This window comes from Pseudopodoces humilis, chromosome 12 (genome assembly GCF_049639895.1).
Source record: "Pseudopodoces humilis isolate 2021_Gansu_Grassland_sample_001 chromosome 12, ASM4963989v1, whole genome shotgun sequence".
Taxonomy (NCBI): domain Eukaryota; kingdom Metazoa; phylum Chordata; class Aves; order Passeriformes; family Paridae; genus Pseudopodoces; species Pseudopodoces humilis.
Genome location: NC_142211.1, coordinates 7,613,108 through 7,638,070, shown reverse-complemented (window position 1 = coordinate 7,638,070; position 24,963 = coordinate 7,613,108). Strand labels below are relative to the sequence as shown.

At 48.0% G+C, this 24,963-nt stretch overlaps 2 protein-coding genes across 2 annotated transcripts; one reads left to right on the top strand and one right to left on the bottom strand.

Annotated features, from left to right (window-relative positions):
• Positions 1 to 335: 335 nt before the first annotated feature.
• LOC148183326 (endogenous retrovirus group K member 8 Gag polyprotein-like) lies at positions 336 to 1,259 on the top strand. The gene has a single exon (XM_088061440.1). It carries the CDS (start codon positions 336 to 338, stop codon positions 1,257 to 1,259), a length of 924 nt encoding a protein of 307 aa, XP_087917566.1.
• Positions 1,260 to 22,859: 21,600 nt separating this feature from the next.
• On the bottom strand, positions 22,860 to 24,531 carry LOC148183325 (uncharacterized). Its single transcript, XM_088061538.1, has one exon. It carries the CDS (start codon positions 24,350 to 24,352, stop codon positions 23,036 to 23,038), a length of 1,317 nt encoding a protein of 438 aa, XP_087917664.1. The 5' UTR covers positions 24,353 to 24,531; the 3' UTR covers positions 22,860 to 23,035.
• Positions 24,532 to 24,963: the final 432 nt, after the last annotated feature.

Sequence of the window (24,963 nt, the reverse complement as noted above, 5' to 3'; positions counted from 1 at the left end):
GGCATTTTTGGGATGTGGTGAGACAGCGAGCTTTGGAAATGGGGGATTGGGAGCTGCTCGAGAGGCTGGGGACACCCGGGACTGGGATTTTTAACACCGTAGGGGCTGGAGCGGGGGAGACGGAGGGAGGACCGGAAGTCACTTCGGCTTCTGATGACTGGGTCCGTCGGGAACGGGAAGTCGGAGGGGCACCCCGAGGGGCGGCCCAAGCCTTCCCTGTGTTTAAGGCTGCCCCAAATACGGGACAGGCCGACAGGCACCATGTGATAGCATGGAAGGTGGTACAGGATATACAGAGTAAAGTTGCACAGTACGGGCTCGGATCTCCCGAGGTTATGCAGATCATTAGGGTGATAGACACTGATCTGCTTGCTCCATATGATATTAGGCACCTGGCTCAAGTCTTGTTCCAGCCTGTGCAATTTAAAGTTTTTGAAGATAATTGGAGACAGATGGCTCAGAAGGCTGCAGACGGAAATACGCGTCTGCCTGCACATGATCCCAGACATGGGGTCAGAGTAGACGCCCTTATGGGTTTGGGTGAGTTTTCCAGTCCTGATCTCCAGGCCCGTTGGGACCCTAGAGTCCTTGAGCAGGGACAAAAAATTGGTATTGGAGCACTGCTGAAAACTATGGAAACAGCTGCTCCCAGGGCACGATATGTGACAATCACTCAGGGTTTAAAGGAACCCTTCTTGCCATTTGTTGAAAAAATTGCAGCAGCCTTGGAGAAACAGGTTGAAGATGATAACCTCAGACAGCTCTTGTGTAAACAGCTAGCGAGAGACAATGCTAATGAAGACTGTAGGAAGATCATAGAGGCTCTCCCAGGAGACCCCTCGATACCAGAGATGGTCCGAGCCTGTGCCAAAGTGGGCTCTGTGGGGCACAAAATGTCTGCTCTGGCAGCTGCTCTAGTATCAAAACAACCAGGCTGCCAGGGTGGTTCCAGGAAGCAAAAGAATGCTCAGGGCAAGGCTCGGCAGGTGCAGCAAAATAATAAAGGAAAAGGACAGTTCTTGTGTGCTGGATGTCACAAGCCAGGTCATTTTGCTAATCATTGTAGATCTAGATATCATGCCAATGGTCAGCTTTTGGGGGATTTGGGAAACATGTACAAGAGCGCACGGGGGACCTGCGCTCTGACACAAGTGAGTTCCCAGGGCACAGCCCCCCCACAGGCCTACTCAGCCAGCTTAGAGGCAGCACCCAGGGGGCAGCAGGAGTGGATGTATACACCGCAACAACAGTTACATTAGATTCTAGTCGTGCATATAAGGTTCCCCTGGATGCTTTTGGTCCTCTGGGTCAAGGCTTGAGTGCGCTGCTTGTGGGAAGATCTAGTGCAACCCTACAGGGGATTTTTGTACACCCAGGAGTCATTGATGCTGACTTTATGGGACAGATTTGTGCCCTGGTTTCTACTCCTTCCCCCCCTGTTACCATCCCTGAAAAAACTCGCATTGCTCAACTTGTGCCCTTTAAGTCCTGTGTTCTTAGGACTGCTGATCGGACTCGCGGGGATGGTGGCTTTGGATCTACCGGACTGCCCCAAGTCCTTTGGTCTGCCTGTATCTCTACTCAGCGACCTCAAATGACGTGCACCCTGAGTCTGCCAACTGCCAGCCCGCCGCAAATTCAGCTTCGAGGTCTCATCAACACTGGGGCAGATGTGACGATCGTCTCCTTCTCTGCGTGGCCTCCGTCCTGGCCCTTGACTCCTATGGGTTCGGCCATTGAGGGATTGGGAGGTACCGCGCAGACATTTGTGAGCCAGCGTCCCGTGCTGACCAAAAACCCAGAAGGGCAAACAGCTACGGTCCGGCCTTATGTCACTGCAGCCCCACTTAACCTCTGGGGGCGGGATGTTTTGGCAGCATGGGGGGTGCGGATTGGGACACATTTTTGATAGGGGCCACTGTGGCGAAGGGCACACAGCTTTCCATGCTGCCTTTACGGTGGCTGGTGACCAAACTCATCTGGGAAAACCAGTGGCCCCTGGCTAAAGAGAAATTAGCTGCCCTTCGTGAATTGGTCCAAGAACAGTTACAGCAGGGACACATTGAGCCTTCCACTAGTCCCTGGAACAGTCCAGTTTTTGTGATCAGGAAAAAATCTGGGAAGTGGAGATTGTTGCAGGATCTCCGCAAGATCAATGCAGTCATGGAAAGCATGGGGGCACTGCAGCCTGGCATGCCATCACCTACCATGCTTCCCATGGGGTGGAAAATCCTGATCCTTGATTTAAAGGATTGGTTTTTTACTATTCCATTGCATTCTGAGGACAAATGCAAGTTTGCTTTCACAGTACCTACGATCAACAACGCTGAACCCGTGCAGAGGTATCAATGGAAAGTTTTGCCACAGGGCTGCAAGAACAGCCCGACTATTTGTCATTGGTATGTAGCTCAGGCCTTATCTGGAGTCCGTGAGCAGTTCCCTGAAGCTTATTGCTATCATTACATGGATGACATCCTGGTGGCAGCATCCACCCAGGATGAACTGCTGAGGATACAGCCCCAGCTGTTCGGAGCTCTGCGTTCTTATGGCCTGCAAGTAGCTCCGGAAAAAGTTCAGCAGCATCCTCCTTGGAAATACCTAGGAGTCAAAATCTTAGATCGGACCATTTGCCATCAAGAGGTGCAATTCGTGGATTCTATCAAAACTCTGAATGATGCCCAAAATTTGATGGGTATCATCACGTGGCTACGTCCTTACTTGGGGCTGACCACAGCACAGTTATCCCCATTGTTCAATCTTTTGAAGGGGGACCCTGATCTGAATTCGCCTCGAGAGCTGACTCCTGAAGCGCAGCAAGCGCTGGAGGATGTTCAGCAGGCTGTTTCTGCTCGGCAGGTTTACCGGGTGGATCCATCCATTGATATCACTGTTTTTATTACTTGTCCAGAGTCTCATCCTACAGGTATCATTGTCCAATGGAGTGAACAATGGTCTGATCCTTTGCACATTTTGGAATGGATCTTTCTGCCCCATCAACCGAAAAAGACGGCCCCCACAGTAAATGCCGTCAGCGGTGTTTGCAGTTAATGGCAGCGGACCCTGGGAAAATTATCCTCCCAATATGGCGGGAGGAATTTGAATGGAGTCTGACCAACAGTGCCTCCTTACAGAGTGCGCTGCAAAACTTTTCAGGGCAGGTTGCTTATCATCTGCCCAGCCACAAACTGTTGCAATTAGCAGGGTCAGCTGAATTGTCCTTTCGGCAAAAAAGTAGTTGGGTGCCAGTGCAAGGACCCTCCGACTTCACTGACGGTTCAGGAAGAACGGGGAAAGCCATTGTTACATGGAAGGATGAGTCTGAGTGGCAAGTGCTGGAAGGCCATGAGTCAGGCTCAGCCCAGCTAGTTGAACTAAGGGCCGCAACCATGGCATTCCAGCGGTTTTCTCAGGTACCACTGAATTTAGTTACTGATTCTGCTTATGTAGCAAATCTCGCTAAGCGTTTAGATTGTGTGCTCCTGAAAGAAGTTGATAATGAGCATCTGTTTCAGCTGCTGAAGTCTTTGTGGTGTGTAATCCAAGCTTGAGTTCACCCATATTACATTCTGCATATTCGGAGTCATGCCAATCTACCAGGTTTCATAGCAGAAGGTAATGCCAGGGCTGATAGGTTAGCTAACCCTGCTTGGGTAGCACCTCAGCCTCAGAAAATTGCACAAGCCAAGGCATCGCATGATTTTTTCCACCAAAGTGCACATACTTTGCAAAAACAGTTTCACTTAACACCGACCGAAGCTCGTGACATTGTCAGTTCTTGTGCTGACTGTCATGGACTTGCAGCACCTCTGCCAGCGGGGGTGAACCCCAGAGGGTTGAAAGCCCTGCAGCTTTGGCGGACAGATGTTACTCACATTGCTGAATTTGGCAGACTTAAGTATGTGCATGTGTCTGTTGACACCTTTTCATCTGCTATGTGGGCATCTGCTCACACCGGGGAAAAAAGTCGTGATGTTATTGCCCATTGGAAAATTGCATTTGCAGTCTTGGGCATACCTTCTTCTGTGAAAACTGACAATGGGCCTGCCTACGCCTCACAGAAGACACGACGATTTTTACAGTTATGGGGAGTTTCACACGTATTCGGTATCCCACATTCTCCCACTGGGCAGGCTATTGTCGAACGCGCTCATGGTACCCTGAAACGTGTTCTAGAAAAACAAAAAATGGGGATGGTTGGAGAAACTCCACACAGCCGGCTGGAGAAAGCCTTGTACACAATCAATCACCTCACAGTGCAAAAGAATTCGGATAACCCTGTCATTTTGAAACATTTTCTTTCATTGCAGTCCTCAGGCGAGGTGCACCTGCCTCGAGCGAAAGTTTGGGTGAGAGACCTAACCACCAACAAGTGGCAAGGCCCATGCGAGCTCATCGCTTGGGGTCGCGGGTATGCATGCATTTCTACAGGTACTGGAGTACGATGGATACCTGCAAGGTGCGTTCGCCCTAATCTGCGACACCAAAGGCAGAAGGCAGTCAACAGGTGAACCTCAGATGATGACCAAGATACCGATCATCACTCAGATGGTCCTTCTACAAGCAGAGACTGAACATTCTTACCTGTTGACAAGTTAGACTGTCAGTTGGAACAGACTAACAATGTTTTATTTGTTGTGTGAGTGTGTGTATTAGTTCACTGAATTAGAGATATTGGAGTCAACCGTCAAATCCTTGCAAAGAAAACAATTCTTAAATACCAAAACGTAAGCCAAAATTCTAGAACAGCATCCATTCAAAGTTTTAGTAAAGAAACCCCTTGTGCTGTGTTTGTTCTCTCTCCTGCAAGGGCCCAGGAGGACGTGACAAACACTGCCTTTTTATTTTTTCTAACAAAAGGGGTGAATTATGGATGCTAAATCTGAACCACAGTGCCTGTATAAATTACAGGCCGCATAGCTTTCTCAAGTCCAGCCTGAGAAAGTAGCCTGGGATGTTTTAAGGAGGAATCAAAACAATCCTCAGGGACACAAAACAGCCTTGCAGGTGTTGTTTTCTATTCCTTGTTTTCCTTGCAGGAGAAAGTCAGGGGGGTGGTGAGCCCCACTGACCAATGATGGTAATGTAGCAGTTTACAAACCAATAAGAGTTTCCTTTCTGTACTTTCCATGTATCTGTCTATAAAACAGGCCTGGATCAATAAACTAGGATATTCTCCTGTTCTGACTCCCTTGAGAGTCTGTCGTTCTTTCCCGCCGTTCCTAATTAGAATGACAGATGGTATTAGATTATCTATTAGCAGAAGAAGGGGGAGTGTGTGGCAAATTAAATGACTCAAACTGCTGTTTGCAAATAGATGACAATGGAAAAGTAGTAGAACAAATAAAAAAAGGAATAACAAAGTTAGCTCATGTACCAGTCCAAACATAGAAAGGATGGGAATGCGACGTTTTCATGGTTACCTGGTGGCCTATGAGTTAAACAAATGCTTTATTTTTCTCTTATGTGTTGTAGCAACTTTAATCTTTTTACCATGCATGATCCCTTGCTTAATACAACTCATTCAACATGTGATCAAAGGGATACAAGTAGTAGCCGTGCCTACTGACCCAGAGATAGCTACGAAAGGGCAGAGAGTGATGCCACTGCAAATAATTGCAAAACCAAAAAAGACCCAGGAACAGGAAATTAAGTTAAGGATAACAAAAGTTTGTAAAGACAATTATTAACAAAAATTAAAAGAGGAGGGATTGAGAGGGATGACAAGTTTGTCTTTACAAACAAGCAGTGGGTCTGCTGATGAAATGCAACTATCACTGAGAGACAACAGAAAAAATAGGATAGTTTCCACTGAAAGATGAAAGAGGCACTGAAAGAACACCATGATTCCACAAGAGTTAAGAATTAAGAAGGGATTATGCATGGGGGGGGAGGAGGTATCCCAGGTATCAGGTGTTCTGGGAAGTCTGTACCTCTCAAGTACCTCAGCCTATGGGGAAAGAGAGAAGGGACAAACGGCCGGGAATTAGGATAAAAGGGACGCTGCGCTCTCCAAAAATTTGAGAGACCCCAGGGGAATGCCCCATGGCCTCTCCCTTTATTCAAATAAAGGAAAAGGACTCCTCTGTCTCCTTTTTGCACATAAACCTCTGGTGTTTGTGGATTAATTTTCCTGACAGTGTCAACTGCCTATTGGGCTAGAATGTTATATATTGCTGGCAAAAAAGAAACTTGTGACTTCCCCAAGCTGTGGCTGACTTGTTGCTTCTATAAATCTCATGCCTCGAGACTGATATCTTATCGGGCTACTTGAGCAATAAATCATCTCAAAGCAAGGGGGTCCTGTCCCTCGTTTTTCATCTTGACATATTTTAATTATTGCCAGTTAGGTACAAAAATAAAAGCATTAGTTATTATTTCATAACTATAGCTACTTCTGCAAAAGTTAACATAGTATAATGCACAACACATAGCATCCACTTTAATATTTGCGAAAGCCAAAACTATAATGTGTTTACCACACTGCCACCATCACAGCCCAGCCCGGTCCTGCTTCTTCTGCTATGCGATGAGCCTCTGCTCATGAGAGCAGCCACTGAACTGGGACTTTATTTGCACCCTACCTCATTAAAAGAGGGACTTTTCGCCATCTGCTTGGGTGCCCAAGATCCTGAGTTCACCTTTCCCTGCCCTGCTCGGAGCCGGGCAACCGCTGCCCCACCCCTGCCACTTCTTTGGCACCGCTCTGGAATTTCACTACACTGTAGCCCCTCACCTCCTGCCTGCTACAGCTTTGGAGCTTCTGATACATCTCATCCACCACCCTGGGATTTTTTTTTTTTTTTGCTCAATCCTGCTGTTGCAGCTTGCTGCTTCCCAGAGTCCTGCTGGGGCACTGGGATCGGCTGCCCCTGGGGGGTTTGTAAAGCAAGCCTTTCTTCCATGCCTTCCCGTCTCAGTCAAGTCCGCCATTACCACGTGGTCCCTGAGCTCTCACCAGATCGCCCTCTGCAGCCATGCAGGAATCATCACACGTGCCCCGCCGCCCCAGAAGCCTGCCAGTGCCCCTGCTGGCTGTTAGCATAACTAAACCAAAGGGAAAAGTGCCTGCGGCCAAGAAGCTGTTACTGGATTTCTGTTTCTGTTTGTTGCTGCTGCCATAGTTATTGTAGTTTGTTTGCCTTGTTATATATATTAGTAAAGAACTGTTATTCCTATTTTCATATTTTTGTCTGAAAGCCCCTTAATTTCAAAATTATAATAATTCAGAGGGAAAGGGGTTGCATTTTCCATTCCAAGGGAGGCTCCTGCCTGCGTCACTATATTAGGAACAGCGAAGTGACAACACAGACTCTCTAGCTTGGTTGCAAAAGAGACCAAGTTTGATACTTACAGATCTTCTTTTATAGACTGCTCCGAGAAGGTCTGAAAAGGTAAACCTCTCATTGGTCATGAAACTAACACATCAACATCATTGGACAGTTAGGAACAGCACCCCTTGTCTGTTTCTTGCAAGTAAACAACAAGGCGACAAACAACACCTGCAAAGGTGGTTTTCCCCCACCAAGGACTGTTTGGATTCCTCCTTATGATTTCTCAGGCCAGAGTGAGAAAGTTATGTGACTTAATTTCACACAGGCTCAAGCTAATGCTTAAAGCCTAAAAATCTCTTATTTGACCATTGTCAGTTCCCATACCTGCCTTCCTTAGCAGACACCTGTCTTTCAAACCAAGACAGGTTTTGGTGCCCAATGTGGGACCGGAGGGCATGGAGAGAGAAGGGTGAAAAAGGAATAACAGTTTCTGGGTAACGTACTTCTGTGTGCTGAATATAGAAACCTCATTAGGCAGCACCATGTGGTCTAGCTTACCCTTGGTTTGGGTGACACCTAGCCATGGCTAAATTTTTTCCATTTGCAGCTCTTTATCTAAACATGGGTCCTATGACTAAGGCTACTGTGGCTGTTATCCAGTTTGTACTATGGGTCAATAAGGTGAGGAATTTGTGGATTTTTAACTTCACCTGGAAGGCAGGCACATGGATACAGGGCTATTAGACACTAAGTGTATGTTTTTGGGGTTACGTTAATAATGGTATCTTTTGTGAGAAAATAACACCAGGGGAAGTTTTCTCCCAACCCTTCAACCAGTTCTTTGGGCCTACCCCACCAGCTTTCAAAGGGTTTAAATTTCCTCTCGATACTAACCAAGCGTTGCAGATAGGCCTAGTCTATTTAGCATTTAAAGATAAGGTGAGGTTGACTTGGATAACCACCCAGACACCTACCCCAGAGACTAGGGGTGCTGTCCCAAACCTGACATGGCCCCAGAGAATAGGGATGATGCCCTAGAACCTGACCTTGGCCCACTGCCTGACCCTGCCCAACAGCCTAATTCAGAAATGAACCATCCAGACTGGATGGGGGTATTGGTGGAGAAGATGTACCAGATGCTGAGGCAATACACCTCCCCAGCTGGTGAGAAACCCTCTCCCTGCTTCAAAGAGGGAGAGTCTGATGGTGCAGCAGTGGAACCCACAGATGTTACAGCCGTCCAGGTTCCAGCTGAACCACAAGGGCAGTCAAAGCCAGCAGCAGTTGCCCCTGTGCAGAGGAGGAAGTATAAGACCAAATCAACGCATTCAGTTAATGATGAGGGGGCACCACGGCCCTCACAACCAGCGGGGGAACCGGAGCCTGAAATCATCACCAAGTCCCTGTTGTATGACAGTCTCCATAATGTGCAAAAAGACATTGTGTGACAGGGGCACAAGGCTTATGCAACATGTCTACTTTGGATTTGGGACATTATGGGTAGAGGTGTGCAACTGGATAGTGGTGAGGCAAGGTATTTGGGATCCTTGACTGTAGGAATCCAGAAATGGAGAGGGACCAGGGATTCAGGACCCAGGTGTGAATCAGGTATTCGTGAAGGAGCCAGGACCTCTTTCCCTCTGGGAGCAGCTTTTAATGAGTGTAAGAGAGAGGTTTGTTCACAAAGAGAGAATGCAGGAGTACCATCATTGAATGTGCTGGAAGACCCTTGAGGAAGGGATTCAACAGCTGAGAGAAATGGCAGTATTAGAGGTGGTCTTTGAGAGGGATGGACAGCATGATAATGACCCTGATAAGGTCATATGCACAGGGCAAATGTGTAACCTGGCAAATCTAGGACCATCCCAATACACCACCTTCATTGCAAAGATTAATGCTGATGACAACTGAGACACAGTGGGTTCTGTCGCCAACAGGCTCAGGTATTATGAGTATGGTTAATGGCCCAATGCATACTCATGTCTCTGCTGTAGTTAAGGACCTCAAAGAAGAGTTTAAAGAGGAGTTGAGGGAGATGAGGGAGGAGGTGAGGAAGAACAATGTGGCACCAGTGCAAGTCACAGGCCCCAACATCAGAGCCCGATGTCCCCTAGCTAGAGAGAGAGTCCACCCCACAAGTTGAGCTGTGGTTCTTTCTGTGTGATCATGGGGAAGACATGAGAAGATGGGATGGAAAACCCACTTCTGTCCTGGCAGCAAGGGTGTGTCAACTCAAGGAGGGAAACCCTAACTGAGGGAGTTCCGTTAAAGTGAAGGTAGCCTCAGCCTCCCAGGACCAAGATGCCAGGTATTACAGAAGGGAGGATGATATGTCAAATCCCCTTGAACGAACCTCTAGTATGTATGCCCAGGGAGGGAATGATAACCAGGACTTGAGGGGCCCTGCCTCTAGCCAGGAAGAGGCATGGGAAAATCGGGTCTTTTGGACAGTGTGAATCCGATGACCTGGCACATCAGAGCCACAAAAATACAAAGCGTTGGTGGTTGATACTGGTGAGCAGTGTACCCTAATGCCATCAGGACATGTGGGGGCAGAACCTGTTTCTATTTCTGGGGTGACAGGGGGATTGCAGCAATTGACCCTGTTAGAAGCCGAGGTGAGCCTGACTGGAAAAGAGTGGCAGAAACCTCAGATTGTGACTGGCCCAGAGGCCCCGTGTATTCTGGGCATAGACTTCCTCCAGAACAGCTATTAGAAAGACCCAAAGGGACTCAAGTGGGCTTTTGGAATGGTGCCTTAGGATTTCAGCTTTTATGTTTTTCAAATCCTGTACTGCTTTAGTGTATAACTCTAAAACTCCATATAGAGTGTTAGCTACTGTCTTCACATTTTGGTCAGACAAAACAATTCCTCTAGGCCTGAAGTTCAAGGACACCTTTCTGTCTCAGACCCTGAAAGTATAAACAAAAGTGAGTTGGCGGAGGAGCAAACTGGGGGTATATGACTTCATTACCTGAAGCTGTAATTGGAGGATTAACCCTTGCTATGTAAATGGATGTCCTGCTTTAGGGAAAATTTGGAAGAAAGCCTCCAATGCCCCCCCCGAGAAGTAAACCCATGTGGCCCCTTTCTCTCACCCCCCAACCGGTTTGGGAAGAGATTTCTCTGAGAGAAGTGGAAAAAACCTGTTTATTTAACAGGCAAAGCACTACCCAGCACAAGAATGAACAATATCAAATTACAAAACCTTTCGCTGCTCTGAAGAGATGACAAATTCAGAGGGTCTCTTTCCTGTGGGTGTTCGCTCTGTTATCAATCCCTCTGGCGCTGGAAAATGCCGCTGCCCAGGCTGGGCTCCCGGTAGTCCACGGGTGCAAGCTCACAGTGTTCCCCCAAGTCCCCAGTCCAGAGCAGGTTTGATCCGTTCCAAGGAAAAGGGAAAGAAAACAGTCCAGGAAGACCTCTCTGCTTCAGCTAGCTGGAAAGACAAGGCGATCTGTGTCTTGTTGTCTGTCTGCGCTGTAGTCAAAACCCCGTCCCGGGATGCAGGGGAGAGCAAGTACAGTCTCTGATAACAGACTTGGTGCTGCTTCTCCACTCACTTTTACTCTTAGATGAAATTTTAAGGATACAAAACCTATCTTTGGGCTATTGGTGGATGAATGGGGATACAATTTAACATCACAATCACCCCAGGACATTCCACCCCTTATCCCCATATCATCAATTTACTGCCAAAAGTAACATATTCTAACTCTGCACACACATACATACTCACATAAAAACTTCCCCTCCATTCCACCCAAAAAAATGCAAGCAATACATCCATCATGCCCCTGTCAGGTCCCACACCAAGCTACTGAATCCAGGCCCCAGGCTGCAGAGCCGCAGGATTCCCCACTCTCTCATTTTACTCACTCAAAACACCATTGTCCTGGTTCTAGAAGACAGGTGTCTGATAGGGAGAGCAGGAGCCTCCCTTGGGATGAAAGAATGTAGACCCCCTCCCTCCGAATTATTATAAATTTGAAATCAAGGGCCTTTCAGGCAGAGATCTGGGGATAGGAATAACAGTTCTTTACTAGTATAACCAGGCAAACAAACAAGCAATAACTACAGCAATAACAAGAACACAGAACCAGGGACCCCGGGACAGCCTTCTCGGCTGAGATGGGATGGAGGAGAGGCTTTGTTTTCACAAACCCCCTCGGGCAGTCAGTCCCGGTGCTCCTGCAGGGCTCCGAGGAACAGTCGGCTGGAAACAGCAGGGACGAGCTGAGATCCTGGGCCGGTGGCTGAGGTGTATCAGCAGCTCCGCGGCGGTGCCTGGCACTGCCACACGTCCTGGCAGGGCAGGGGGTGTGAGGCCACCAACAAAGAGGGGAGAAGGAGAAGAAGCAGCAGCTCCGTCTGGGTGATGGCGAAATTCCCTTCTCCCTACCGCAGCAGCTCCGCGACCCAGCAAACCAACGTCCTTCCCCGAAGCCGAAGAAAGACAGCCCAAAAACTGTCCCCAACCTCCTTTTCTGCCCCCTTCCCCCACCCCCCCCCCCCCCCCCCCCCCCCCCCCGGGCCCGGCCACTTTTTGTCCTTTGTCGAGCACCCCTAAGTACCGGTAGCTAGGTTGTCCCAGCACATAATAAAAAAAAAGGACACCTAACCCTCAACAACCATCTTTCACCTTCAACACTTACACATTTCCTTCTATTTCATGTCTGCGTGGTTTAACGTACAGACAATGACAGTAACCTTTTAACCAATGATCAGGTCTTCCTGAGGGACACATCGTGTTGTTCCACCTCTCTGCATTATCCACCATGTGCAACCTGATCCTTGAGCATAGACAACCCCACAAATGGGTTTGTCTGTATTCGAGGTAAAATTGATCCAAACCATCCTCCCTAACAGACCTCTGACATGTACCACTGGGACTTTGTCTCCATCTACTACATGCAAAGACTCAGATTGGGCAGGACCTGCTAGGTTGGTGGAACCTCTGGTGTTGACTAACCAGGTGGCCTTTGCTAGATGTTGCTCCCAGTTTTTGAAAGATCCTCCACCCAGTGCTTTTAAGGTGGTTTTTAACAGTCCACTGTACCTCTCCACTTTCCCAGCTGCTGGTGCGTGATAAGGGATATGGTACATCCACTCAGTGCTGTGTTCCCTAGCTCAGGTGTTTATAACATTGTTCTTGAAATGAGTCCCATTGTCTGACTCAATCCTCTCAGGGGTACCATGCATCCAAAGGACCTGCTTTTCAAGTCCCAGGATGGCGTTACGGGCTGTAGCATGAGGCACAGGATAAGTTTCCAACCATCCAGTGGTGGCTTCTATCATTGTGAGCATGTAGCGCTTGCCTTGGCGGTTTGAGGCAGTGCGATGTAGTCAATCTGCCAGGCCTCCCCATACTTGTATCTGGACCACCACCCACCGTACCAGAGGGGCTTCAACCGCTTGGCCTGTTTGATCGCAGCACACGTCTCACAGTCATGAATAACCTGAGAAATGCGGTCCATGGTTAGATCCACCCCTCAGTCTTGTGCCCACCTATAGGTGGCATCTCTACCCTGCTGACCTGAGGCATCATGTCCTTATCGAGCTAGGAACAACTGTCCCTTATGTTCCCAATCTAAATGTATCTTTGACACTTGTATCTGCAGCCTGATCTACCTGCTTATTATTTTGGTATTCCTCATTAGCTCTATTCTTGGGGACATGGGCATCTACATGGTGGACTTTCACTGGTAGTCTCCCTACCCTGGTAGCAATATCTTTCCACTCTTTAGCAGCCCAAATTGGTTTTCCTCTATGCTGTCAATTAGCCTCTTTCCACCTTTCCAGCCATCCCCACAGAGCATTGGCTACCATCCATGAATCAGTGTAGAGGTAGAGCTTTGGCCACCTCTCTCTTTCAGCAATGTCCAGGGCCAGTTGAACAGCTTTGAGTCCCGCAAGTTGACTTGATCCACCTTCTCCTTCAGTGGCCTCTGCGACCTGTTGTGTGGGGCTCCATACGGCTGCTTTCCACTTCTGGTTCATCCCTACTGTCCTGGGGTTACTTTATGATACTGGTATCTCCAATCGTCTGGTTTATGTTATATATAAAGTTCTGCACCTTTAAGACTGGCTCTGAGAGCGAGAGTGGGGGGAAGAAGAAGCGCGCAGTTTGTGTTAAAGAAAAACATCACTCCCACACATCCTGCTCCTGGACTGTGGTGTCTGCAGCACGGACAGACAGTGGGACAGAGCTTTTCTCTGGCTTTTAGTTAGTTTTGGCTAGCTGAGGCAGAGGAGTTCCCTGGACCTTTGTTTTTTTTCCCTTTTTCTTGGATCTGTGCAAACTTGCTCTGGACTGAACATCCAGTCAAACCCCAGGAGCTCATGCCTGTGGCCCACCGGGGCCTGGGCCTCGGCACTTTCTAGCACTGGAAAGACTGATAAGAACCTGAGTGAGCCAAGTTACACCACATGAAAGGGACTTTTCTTCCTAGATTTGCCATCCCATCGAACAGCGAGAGGTCTTATTATTTAATATTATTCAATTTCTGTTAAATAAACAGCTTTTTCCACTTATCTCCAAGGAATTTTTTTTCCTTTCCCAGACCAGTTGGGGGGGAGGGGTCATTTCCCTGGGGAAACTCCCATTTGGAGTTTTCCTCCCAAATTTGCCCTAAACTAGGACACCTACTATGCAACAGGAACCATCAGTGAAAAGGGCGTAGCATGTTTCTTCTGCTGGCAGGTGGTTATATGGTGGAGCTTCTTCAGCCCTTGTCACTTCCTCTTGTTCTTCATCTCTGAGACCAAAATTTTCACCTTCAGGCCAGTTTGTAATTATTTCCAAAATCCCAGGGCGATTCAGTTTACGAGTACGGGCACACTGTGTGATAAGAGCAATCCACTTGCTCCATGTGGCACTGGTGGCATGATGGGTGGAGGGAACCTTTCCTTTGAACATCCATCCTAGCACCAGTAGTCAGGGTGCCAGGAGGAGTTGTGCTTCCGTGCCAATCACCTCTGAGGCATCTTGGACTCCTTCATAGGCGGCTAAGATTTCTTTTTCTGTTAGGGTGTAATTGGCTTCAGATCCTCTGTAGCTTCGACTCCAAAATCCTAATGGTCGGCCTCGAGTCTCACCAGACACCTTCTGCCAAAGTCTCCAGGACAGACCATGGCTCCTGGCTGCAGAGTACAGCACGTTCTTCACATTTGGTCCTGTCCTGACTGGGCCAAGGGCTACTGCATGAGCCATCTCCTGCTTGATCTGGGAAAAGGCTTGTTGCTTCTTAGGGCCCCAGTGGAAATTATTCTTCTTCCAGGCAACCAGGTAAAGAGGGCTCACAATCTGACTGTATTTAGGGATATGCATAATCCAAAAGCCTATGGCACCTAAGAAAGCTTGTGTTTCCTTCTTGCTGGCTGGTGGAGACATTGCTGTGATCTTGTTGATGACATCAGTAGGAATCTGACGCCGTCCGTCTTGCCACTTTACCCCCAGGAACTGGATTTCACAAGCTGGTCCCTTAACTTTGCTCTTCTTGATGGCAAAACCAGCTTTCAGGAGGATCTGGATGATTTTCTCTCCTTTCTCAAACACTTCTGCTGCTGTGTTCCCCCACACAATGATGTCATCGATGTACTGTAGATGTTCTGGAGCCTCATCTTTTTCCAGTGCAGCCTGGATCAGTCCATGGCAGATGGAGGGGCTGTGCTTCCACCCCTGGGGCAGTCGGTTCCAGGTGTACTGCACTCCCCTCCATGTGAAGGCAAACTGAGGCCCGCATTCTGCTGCCAGGGTGTCACGATCCGCAAGGGGGGATTCGTGATGTGGTTCTTTTAGTTGGTCTTAGAGTACAAAAGATTATCAGCAAACCAAGGACTTAAACAGCAAAACACACTTTATTTAGTGCTGTTATAAATGCAATGGCAAAATAGGGTTAATATAAAAAGCGATTTATTATAAAAAAATTTCAATCACAAACAACGAGAGAAAAAACCACAATAAAATAAATCAGCGCAGTGCTGGGTGGACAGGGGTCTATACCCAGAGGTACAGATTTACCCAAATCCACGAAGGAGAGTTGACTGTCCGGGGTTTTTATAGAGATTTTGTGTCTTGAGGCCAAACTCCGAGCAGTCACTGTTCAACAAAGAGTCTAGATGGTTGGTTGAATGGATTTCCTGGAACCGTTGAACTGAATCAATAGACGACTGGGCAGAGTCCTTTCGCATGTGAAAGGTTCTGAGTGCTTCCCGATTGTATCTTCGGTTGGGCTCTCAGGGTGGAGTGTCCAGGTCCGGTGCGGAGCCAATGGGCATCTCGGCCGGGCTCCTCTCATTGTCTAGCCTGATTGTCCGTGTCCTGCTCTTTCTCTCAGGCTGATAAGCGTCGCCTAGGATCGTTACTGCCTGCATGGGTAGTTACTGCTGGGTCTGGGGAGGAATCCTTAGGCCACACAATATTTTATATATTTTTTACATTGTTATAAATACAGTTATTTACTTATTTATTCTTTCACAAATTTTTATCCAAAATTACATTTATCACAGTGCTCATCAGCACTAATATGCGAAAGAGAGAAAAGAGGAGAAAGCAAAGCATAAGGAAAAGAGAGTAAGGGGATTATAGCTACCGACGTCCAAGTCCACTCAGCTGTCCAGCTATGCAGTCTTCTGTCCGTTGGGGAGATCTCAAAGGAAGGTAAGTTTGGGATATAATTTTATAGTCTTTTGCAAAGCAAGGGGCACAGGGCCAAAAACAGAGGAGATTGATGATCATTGTGATGAACTCCATTGCACGGGGGGCAGGTGTAGGGGACAGAGCAAACCACATCTTGCAAGTCTTTGCTCACCAGCAGGAACAAGGGCAGAGTGTCGTGGAAAACCCATTGCACAGGGTACAATGCACAAGCCTCTGCTCATCAGCAGGAACGAGGGCAGTGTACCGTGCAACCACCTGCAAACAGTCACTTAGCAAACATCCATCTCAGCTAGGCCCAAACCCCCAAACCAAGTCCCTTGTGATATTCAGGGTCTCAGTCTCTGTCCTTGAGACGGTTGTGACCGTCTCTTACACAGTTGTTGAGGGTTAGGTGTCCTTTTTTTCTGTTTTGTCGTTGTGGCCTGCCCGGGGAATTTTTACCCATTATGTGCTGGGACAACCTAACTACTGGTACTTAGGGGTGATTGACAACGGACAAAAAGTGGCCGGGCCCGGGGGGGGGGGGGGGGGGGAAGCGGGCAGAAAAGGAGGGTGGGGACAGTTTTTGGGCTGTCTTTCTTCGGCTTCGGGGAAGGACGTTGGTTTGCTGGGTTGCGGAGCTGCTGCGGTAGAGAGAAGAGAATTTCGCCATCACCCAGACGGAGCTGCTGCTTCTTCTCCTTCTCCCCTCTTTGTTGGTGGCCTCGCACCCCCTGCCCTGCCAGGACGTGTGGCAGTGCCAGGCACCGCCGCGGAGCTGCTGATACACCTCAGCCACCGGCCCAGGATCTCAGCTCGTCCCTGCTGTTTCCAGCCGACTGTTCCTCGGAGCCCTGCAGGAGCACCGGGACTGACTGCCCGAGGGGGTTTGTGAAAACAAAGCCTCTCCTCCATCCCATCTCAGCCGAGAAGGCTGTCCCGGGGTCCCTGGTTCTGTGTTCTTGTTATTGCTGTAGTTATTGCTTGTTTGTTTGCCTGGTTATACTAGTAAAGAACTGTTATTCCTATCCCCAGATCTCTGCCTGAAAGGCCCTTGATTTCAAATTTATAATAATTCGGAGGGAGGGGGTCTACATTCTTTCATCCCAAGGGAGGCTCCTGCTCTCCCTATCAGACACCTGTCTTCTAGAACCAAGACAACAGTGGAATGGAGAAAAATGCATTGGCAATGTCAGTAGTGGCATACCACTTTGCTGCCTTGGACTCCAGCTCATACTGGAGCTCCATCATATCTGGCACAGCAGCACTCAGTGGTGGAGTCACTTCATTTAATGCACGATAATCCACAGTCAATCTCCATTCTCTGTCAGACTTGCGCACAGGCCAAATGGGGCTGTTGAAGGGTGATTGGGCCTTGCTGACCACCCCTTGGCTCTCCAGCTCAAGGATCATCTTATGGATGGGGAACACAGCATCTCAAGTTGTTCTATACTGTCAGCGCTGCACCGTTGAGGTGGCAGTTGGTACTCGCTGTTCTTTCACCTTCAGAAGTCCTACTGTAGATGGATTCTCGGACAGTCCAGGCAAGGTGTTCAGTTGCTGGATGCCCTCTGTCTCCACAGCTGCTATCCCAAATGCCCACCTGAATCCTTTTGGGTCTCTGAAATACCCACTTTGAAGGTAGTCTATGCCCAAAATGCATGGGGCCTCTGGGCCCGTCATAATAGAGTGTTTCTTCCACTCACTTCCAGTCAGGTTCAAATCTGCTTCCACCAAGGTAAAATCCTGTGATCTCCCTGTCACGCAAACAATAGAAACAGATTCTGCCCCCACGTCTTGATGGGATTAATGTGCACTGTGCACCAGTAACAACCAAAGCCTTATATTCTTGTGGTTCAGAAGTGCCAGGCCAATGAATCCACACAGTCCAAAAACCACAATTTTCCCTAGCCTCTACCTGGCTAGAGGCAGGGCCCCTGTAAGCTTGGTAACCCTTCTTTCCTTGGGTATATGTCTTGGAGGTTCCTTCAAGGGGATTGGACATGTCATCATCATCATCATACCTGGCAGTTCGGCTACAGGCAACTGGAGCTGCTTCCCTTTTGGTAGAACTTCCTTTGTGACTCTTCCTTCAATTCACGCACCCGCTGTGCCAGAGCCGCAGTAGATTTCCCATCCCATCTCCTCATGTTTTCTCCGCAATCACACAGGAAGAACCACAGCTCAGCTCGTGGGGTAAACCTTCTCTCCCGATCTGGGGAACATCTGCGTTGAGTACCAGGACCTCTGATCTGTACTGCTGAGATTTGGAGAAGGTCCTCTTTAATCTCATCTCTATGTTTCTTGTGATTCTCCTCTAACTTATCTTCTAATTTCTGCAAACATGTTTCCACAGCTGCGATTCTTGCATGTGTGGGGCCATGCACGGCATCTGCGTATGCTCGAAGCTTCTTTGCCATATCAAGCACAGTCTCCTCCCTTTCATCCCGCTTCATCATTGCTAAAGCAGATGCATATTCTTGTGGCCCAAGTCATACCAATTTTCGCCACATCACGGATGTACATGGCACCAAGTCTGGATTCTTAGTTGGCATGTCATCTGAAAAGACAATCTCTGCCACTGCCATTTCTCTCAGGCGTTGGATCTCTTGTTCGATGGTTTTCCACTGTGTTTGCTGCATGTAGAGATCATCTACACAGATATCTTTGAGCTACGCTTTCCAGGACCCATGCTCAGAGACTGTGAGGGTTAGCCCCCCTCATCATCCCCTGGTCAATAACTGTATCGTGTGACAAGGTTCCCAGATGCCTCGCTTCAGTGCCATCCAGAACTGTAGCTTCACCTGCAGCGTCCCACAGACGGACTAACCAACTAATTATAGATTCAGCAGGTCATCGAGTGTAGTCCTTCCTTAGGCCACAAAGGTCTTTCAGGGAAAAGGACTCAATATTAGCCTCTGATCTTGTGCCAGTTGCTTTGACTCTTGATTTTATGTCAGGAGGCGTTCTCCCTCATTATCATCATCATCATCCACTGGTCGATTGGTTTTGTCTGTGCACTTTCCACTTCTTGTGCTAGTAGCAACAGCCATTGGTTGAGGCTTGCTGTCTGGTTTAGCTACCAGCTTTGTAACTGGGGGGTTGGCTGCAGCCTGAGTAACTGGGGTAGCTGTTGATTTATCTCCCTGTCCCCTTTCCCCTGTTTGCTGACATAGAGTATCTAGCAATGTACGATAAGCATATGCCAAGGCCCAGCTTACTGCAATGATCTTTTTTTTCCTTGGAATCATCATGACGCTTCTCTTTCAGGTATTTCCCCACCTCATCTGGGTTCTGAATTTGTTCATGTGGAAAGTCCCAAACTATAGGGTCAGAAAATTTCTTCAGAATTTGGCCCATATTCTCCTATTCTCCATACCACTTGGGATTTTCCATGCCTGGTTCAGGGGTCTCATCAGTCCCTCTAGAAATCTCAGCCCTCATTCTAGAAATGCTGAAGACTGTATAGAGGAAACTTGCCAGATTAAATACCAGAAAGATGGCCTCTTTAATATTCAAGGGGAACTGGACACTCTCCAATAGTGATGTAACAGATTCAGAGGAGAAGAAGGAAAGTAAAGGCTTAAAAGCCTCATCCCCTGCTCCTCCTCTAACAAACTGGGTGCATAACCATAACCATGAACCCTTTATACCTGGAACAGACTCCAGCACCTGAATAAAATTCCTACAAATCATTATCACTAAGCCCAGCCCAATAGTTATTCTAATCCATGCCCCTCTACTGTAAAAGCCATGTGTAAGGGACAATACTGGGGCTAGCTCTGGATAAGAAAATAAACCAAGGGACCATAAAGGTATTAAAACCTCAAAAAAGCCTAGCGACTAGAAACACATGAAGGTCTGCACCCCAAAAGACATTATTAATTCAAACAGCATGGCTGGATGGCTAGGGACTGCTTTATCTTATCCCAATACAGAGTAATTGCCACTTCAGTACAATCAGTACAGGGTTTTTCCACTCTCTCATGCCACGTACTAGGTGCCAATGAATATATTTGACCTGGTTTAGGGCAAATTTGGGAGAAAACCTCCAATGCCCCCCCCCCAGAAGCAAACCCATGTGGCCCCTTTCTTCCACCTCCCAACCGGTTCAGGAAGAGATTTCTCTGAGAGAAGTGGAAAAAAACTGTTTATTTAACAGGCACAGCACTACCCAGCACAAGAATGACCAATATCTAATTACAAAACCTCTCACCGCTCTGAAGAGATGACAAAATTCACCCCAGGACAGTGGATCAAATTTATATCTGTCTAAAAATCTTGTGACCATTGTCCATCTTGGATGTAGCCTCTCAGAGGCTTTTGACTGCCTAAGGTGTACCTATTGAAGGCCTTTAATAAATACCCGCTTCTACTCTCTTAATCTTGTCTAGCCTCTGTTTTAGGTAGCCACTCCAAGTCATCAGAATAGCTGTTGTGGAGGCAGAGGGTATTAGGCAATTAAACACCATGCCTGGACTATCGGAGAATCTTTCTGTAGCTTGGCTTCTGAAGGTAGAAGAGCAACTTATCCCAGTTGCCACCTCGACACTGCACTGCCAGCAGTACCAGACAAACTGAGATGCCGTTCTCCCCATCCACAAGATTATCTGTGAGCTGGAGAGACAAGGGGTGGTCAGCAAAGCCCAATCACCCTTCAATAGCCTCATTTGTCCTGTGCACAAGTCTGACGGAGAATAGAGATTGACTGTGGATTATCGTGCCTTGAATGAAGTGACTCCACCGCTGAGCGCTGCCGTGCCGGACATGCTGGAACTCCAGTACCAGTTGGAGTCCAAGGCAGTGAAGTGGTATGCTACAAGTGACGTTGCTAATGCGTTTTTCTCCATTCCTCTGGCAGCAGAGTGTAGGCCTCTGTTTGCTTTCACCTCAAGGAGCATGCAATACACTTGGAACCGACTGCCCCAGGGGTGGAAGCACAGCCCCACCATCTGCCATGGATTGATCCAGGCTGCACTGGAAAAGGGTGAGGCTCCAGAACATCTACAGTACACTGATGACATCATTGTGTGGGGGAACACAGCAAAGGAAGTATTTGAGAAAGGAGAGAAAATCATCCAGATTCTCCTGGAAGATGTCTTTGACATCAAAAAAAGCAAAGTCAAGGGACCTGCCTGAGAGATCCAGTTCTTGGGGATAAAGTGGCAAGACGGATGGTGTCAGATTCCCACTGAGGTCAGCAATAAGATCACCATGATGTCTCCACCAACGAGCAAGAATGAAACACAAGCTTTCTTAGGTGCCATAGGTTTTTGGAGAATGCACATTCCTAAGTACAGCCAGATTGTCACAATCTGGCTCTCTACCTCCCTCTCTTCCTGGTTACCCACAAGAAGAATGATTTCCAGTGGGGCCCTGAACAGCAACAAGCCTTCGCTAAGATCAAGCAGGAGATTGCTCATGCAGTAACCCTTGGCCCAGTCAGGACGGGACCAGATGTGAAGAATGTGCTTTACTCTGCAGCCAGGAACAGTGGCTTGTCCTGGAGCCTTTGGCAGAAAGTGCCTGGGAAGATTCGAGGCCAACCACTGTTGTGGTGGGGGTTGTTAGAATGTAACTAAGTTAGAGATTGTTAGCTTATGTTTGTAACTGATAGCCAGGAATGCACCCCCCCCCCCGCCCCCCCGCCTAAGCCACGGCTCCTCCCCCCCCCTCCTTCCCCCGGCTCCCTGCCAGGGCTGGGGTTTACCGTGATTACCGGAGTTTTTCTTCTTCAGACCAGTCCGTTTGAGTTCTTGCTGCCGCAGGGGGCCTGCCGACCCTCCCTCCCCATCTGCCTTGCAGCAGGGAGGCAGCGGGGAGCCCAATAGAGTGGAGAGAATGCGCCGCCGTCATTTCCAGCTGCTCCGTGTTTCTCTAGCCCTGGCACGAGAAAGGCTGGGGAGGGAGCGAGGCGGGGGAGGAGGAGAAACGTCGCCGCTTTTCTCGGAGCCCGCTCCCCGGCGCGCGGGAATTCAAACCTTTGTTTTCCCGGTCCCTGCCTGTAGACACTGCCTCTAGCTTCCGTGAATTTTCCAGTACCTGTGTCCCATCTAAAGGGGCTGGGTGTGTACCTTTATCTCCCCCCGCCCCGCGTTTCCAGGTTTATTCTGTACATACCACGCATGATGTTTCTTATTCAAGGGAATGTATGTCTGTTATTTCTTATCTTAGCGTGTTGAACCTTGATTTGTAGAAAGTTTATAAGTTTTTTATCTGTGGAAAATAATTGGTTCTCTCCAAAGTTCCCACCCTCTGAAGAAGCCCCTGTTAAAAGAAGCGCCCCAGAGTCCCAGTCTTTGTCTTGTGCTCTGGAGTTCCCTTCACAGAAATTAACTGTGGAACATAACCCAGAAGAAGGGTACCCCCTGTTTCTTTATTTGTTTGAGAGACTTGAGTTCAAGAAGTGAATTAGTGATGTGAAAAACGAGATTCACTTAATAAATTATAAAAAGTTTAATATAAACAAAAAGACAATTAGGAGACAAAGGAAATAAAGCTAAGGGTTAAAACAGCCGGGTGCCCTGGAGCGGGTTGCCAGGAACAAACCTGGTATCTTGGGAACACCCTTTTTATCCCATCCTGCTGTGAGGGTTTAATGCATATTCAAACTTTTTCAAGAAGTATTTAGCATATCCCCTCCCTGGTTCCGCCTATTTAGAACATGCTCTGTATGGTTTTCATTTTTGCTGATCATCATTAGTTTTGCTGATCATCATTACTTTTGAGTTTTGAGGAGATCTTCCCTTAGCCCCCCGAAGTAATCCACGCTAGCTCTGTCGAATGGAGGGGTCAGGGAGATCCTTCAAGACCGAGAAAAGACCAACAAGTGCTGCTTCTCCCTCCGGGGGATCGGAGGATTTTTATTCTGGCTAGCTTCCAGGGGAGAAGAGACCGGGTTTCTCCTTCCCGGACTTTTTCAAACCTCGGGAGAGGGGTGGGGGGACATATAACACCAACCAATGGGATAACGTTTCAGGGACAGGGAGGAGAGGGGAAAAACACGTCACAGCTGCAGGGAGGGTCTACACAGAAACCAGGTAACTCCCAGAAATATGCACCACCACATCTGCCCCTACTTTGATATATGTAATAAAATGAAAGGTAACGAGCTTATACGACTTACTGACCTGAAGTGGCCCACCAATTCCCATTTGCAGGCTGGTGAGGGTTACTCCGGTCTGCCAACTCTATATGGTTGACATCTGAGGTAGCTGAGATTAGCTTAATTATGCTTCTGTACAGTATTTTGCTTAGCACTCCAAACACTAACACCGTTAGCAAAACAACGACTAGCAGCGACAGAATAGTTTTCACTACTGAAACCCACCACCCCGAGAGTCCCCAGTTTTTAAACAGTCCATTGAACCAGTCATCTGCTTCTTGCTTGACTTGTCCAATCATGCTTTTCATCTCTCGGAGAGTGGCATGGATGCTAGGAGCTTTCGATGTCAGATCCATGCAGCAGAGACCCTCGAACTCCTGGCACTTGTGCCCGTGGAGAAACAGGAGAAAGTCTATTGCAGCACGGTTTTGAAGTGTCACCTGCCTGGTAATTTCCTCATCTTCTAGGAGGGCACTTATGGCATTAGATGTTAAATTCGCTTGTTTTACCACCCAGCATTCTAGGTGTCCCAATTCACCTAGGGCCTTGGCTGCAGCTACCCAAGGAAGGAAAATGGATGCAGCAATTCTTTTTGATTTGGACCAATGGAAAATCTTCGAATCACGATTTTCATCTAATTTTGTAGCACTTCTCTTTTGAATTTTTTTGGTCAAATTGTTTTTATGGGTCCACTCACCAATTAATGTTTGATTGGGCGCTAACAGTGATAGACGCCCTATGGTACACGGCCCTCCAAGGAGACGGGATGGAATTCCTGCCCATGAACGGTCCCCACAAATGAGGAACAGTCCTTTGGGGAGGCTTTTGGGATGTGTATGAGCTGAGGAGTACACTTTGATGTAGCTTAGTACACGGCACCACCTTTTTGCTGTGAACTCTTCTCGATGTTGTACTATATGGTGGAATGTTTCTTTATGAGTTGGAGGACTGACCCTAAAGTGTACACAGTATGATGCTGGGGAGGAACCCAGCAGCTCTAACTCCTGGGGTTCCTGGGTTGCCTTAGGAAAATGGGGTAGCCTCTCTTCTACTGGGTTTCTTAACTCTGCTTCTACATGAGTGCTGTGTAGTTTATTACCTGCTTCAGGAGTCAGTGTACTAAAGCTGTGTGTGAATTCATCATGCTGCAAAGGAATTCCTACCAGGCAGGTAGACACAGGATTTTTTGCTGCTGCAGTAGATAGACATATGTTTTCCTGTTGGAGTGTTTGTGCCAGGGTCACCCAGATGTTCTGGCGTGGCTGTGGGACGATCCAGGCTATTGTCAGGCTGCTCAGTGCGAGCAGGATGACAGCAGGGTTAAGGCTCATCATGGATTTGAGTGAGAGGTAGGTTATTTCTAAAAAAAAAGGAAACAGGCATTCTTTAAAACATATTCACAGTTACAGTATGCAGGTCAGAGGCTAGAGAGGTTTCTTCTTGCTCTCTTCAGCGGCGTCTTCTCTTGGAAGCAACAGCCACTTGCTTCTCTTCTCTTCTTGCTGGTCCTGGATTCTTTGGAACAAAAGGTTTTACCCATTTTTGAGGAATCCATCGGGGGCCTGTGGGGGTGGATACACACGCGTAACCTCGCCCCCAGGTGACAAGTTCATAGGGACCCTTGGTTTGCCAAGTTTCAGGGTCCCTGATTAAAACCGGTGGATGCTGTGACAATTTAAACTGATCACCACTGTTAAAATGCCGAGTTACAGGAGGATTCATGTTTTCAAATGAGCAGTTTAGGAAGTTAATGGTAAACAGAGCTTTACATAGTTTCTGTTGGGGAGACATCCACACTGCCTCGCTACCTTGCCTGGCTAGGACTTGTTTGAGCGTCTGGTGTGTACGCTCAATTACAGCTTGACCTGTGGGGGAGTGGGGGATGCCAGTTTTATGTTCCACTCCCCACTGCTGGACAAATTCCAGGAACTCCTTGGATTTATAT

Coding starts and splice junctions, on each gene's coding strand:
- LOC148183326 (XM_088061440.1), top strand. CDS start 336: ATGCAGATCATTAGGGTGATAGACACTGATCTGCTTGCTCCATATGAT.
- LOC148183325 (XM_088061538.1), bottom strand. CDS start 24,352: ATGATGAGCCTTAACCCTGCTGTCATCCTGCTCGCACTGAGCAGCCTG.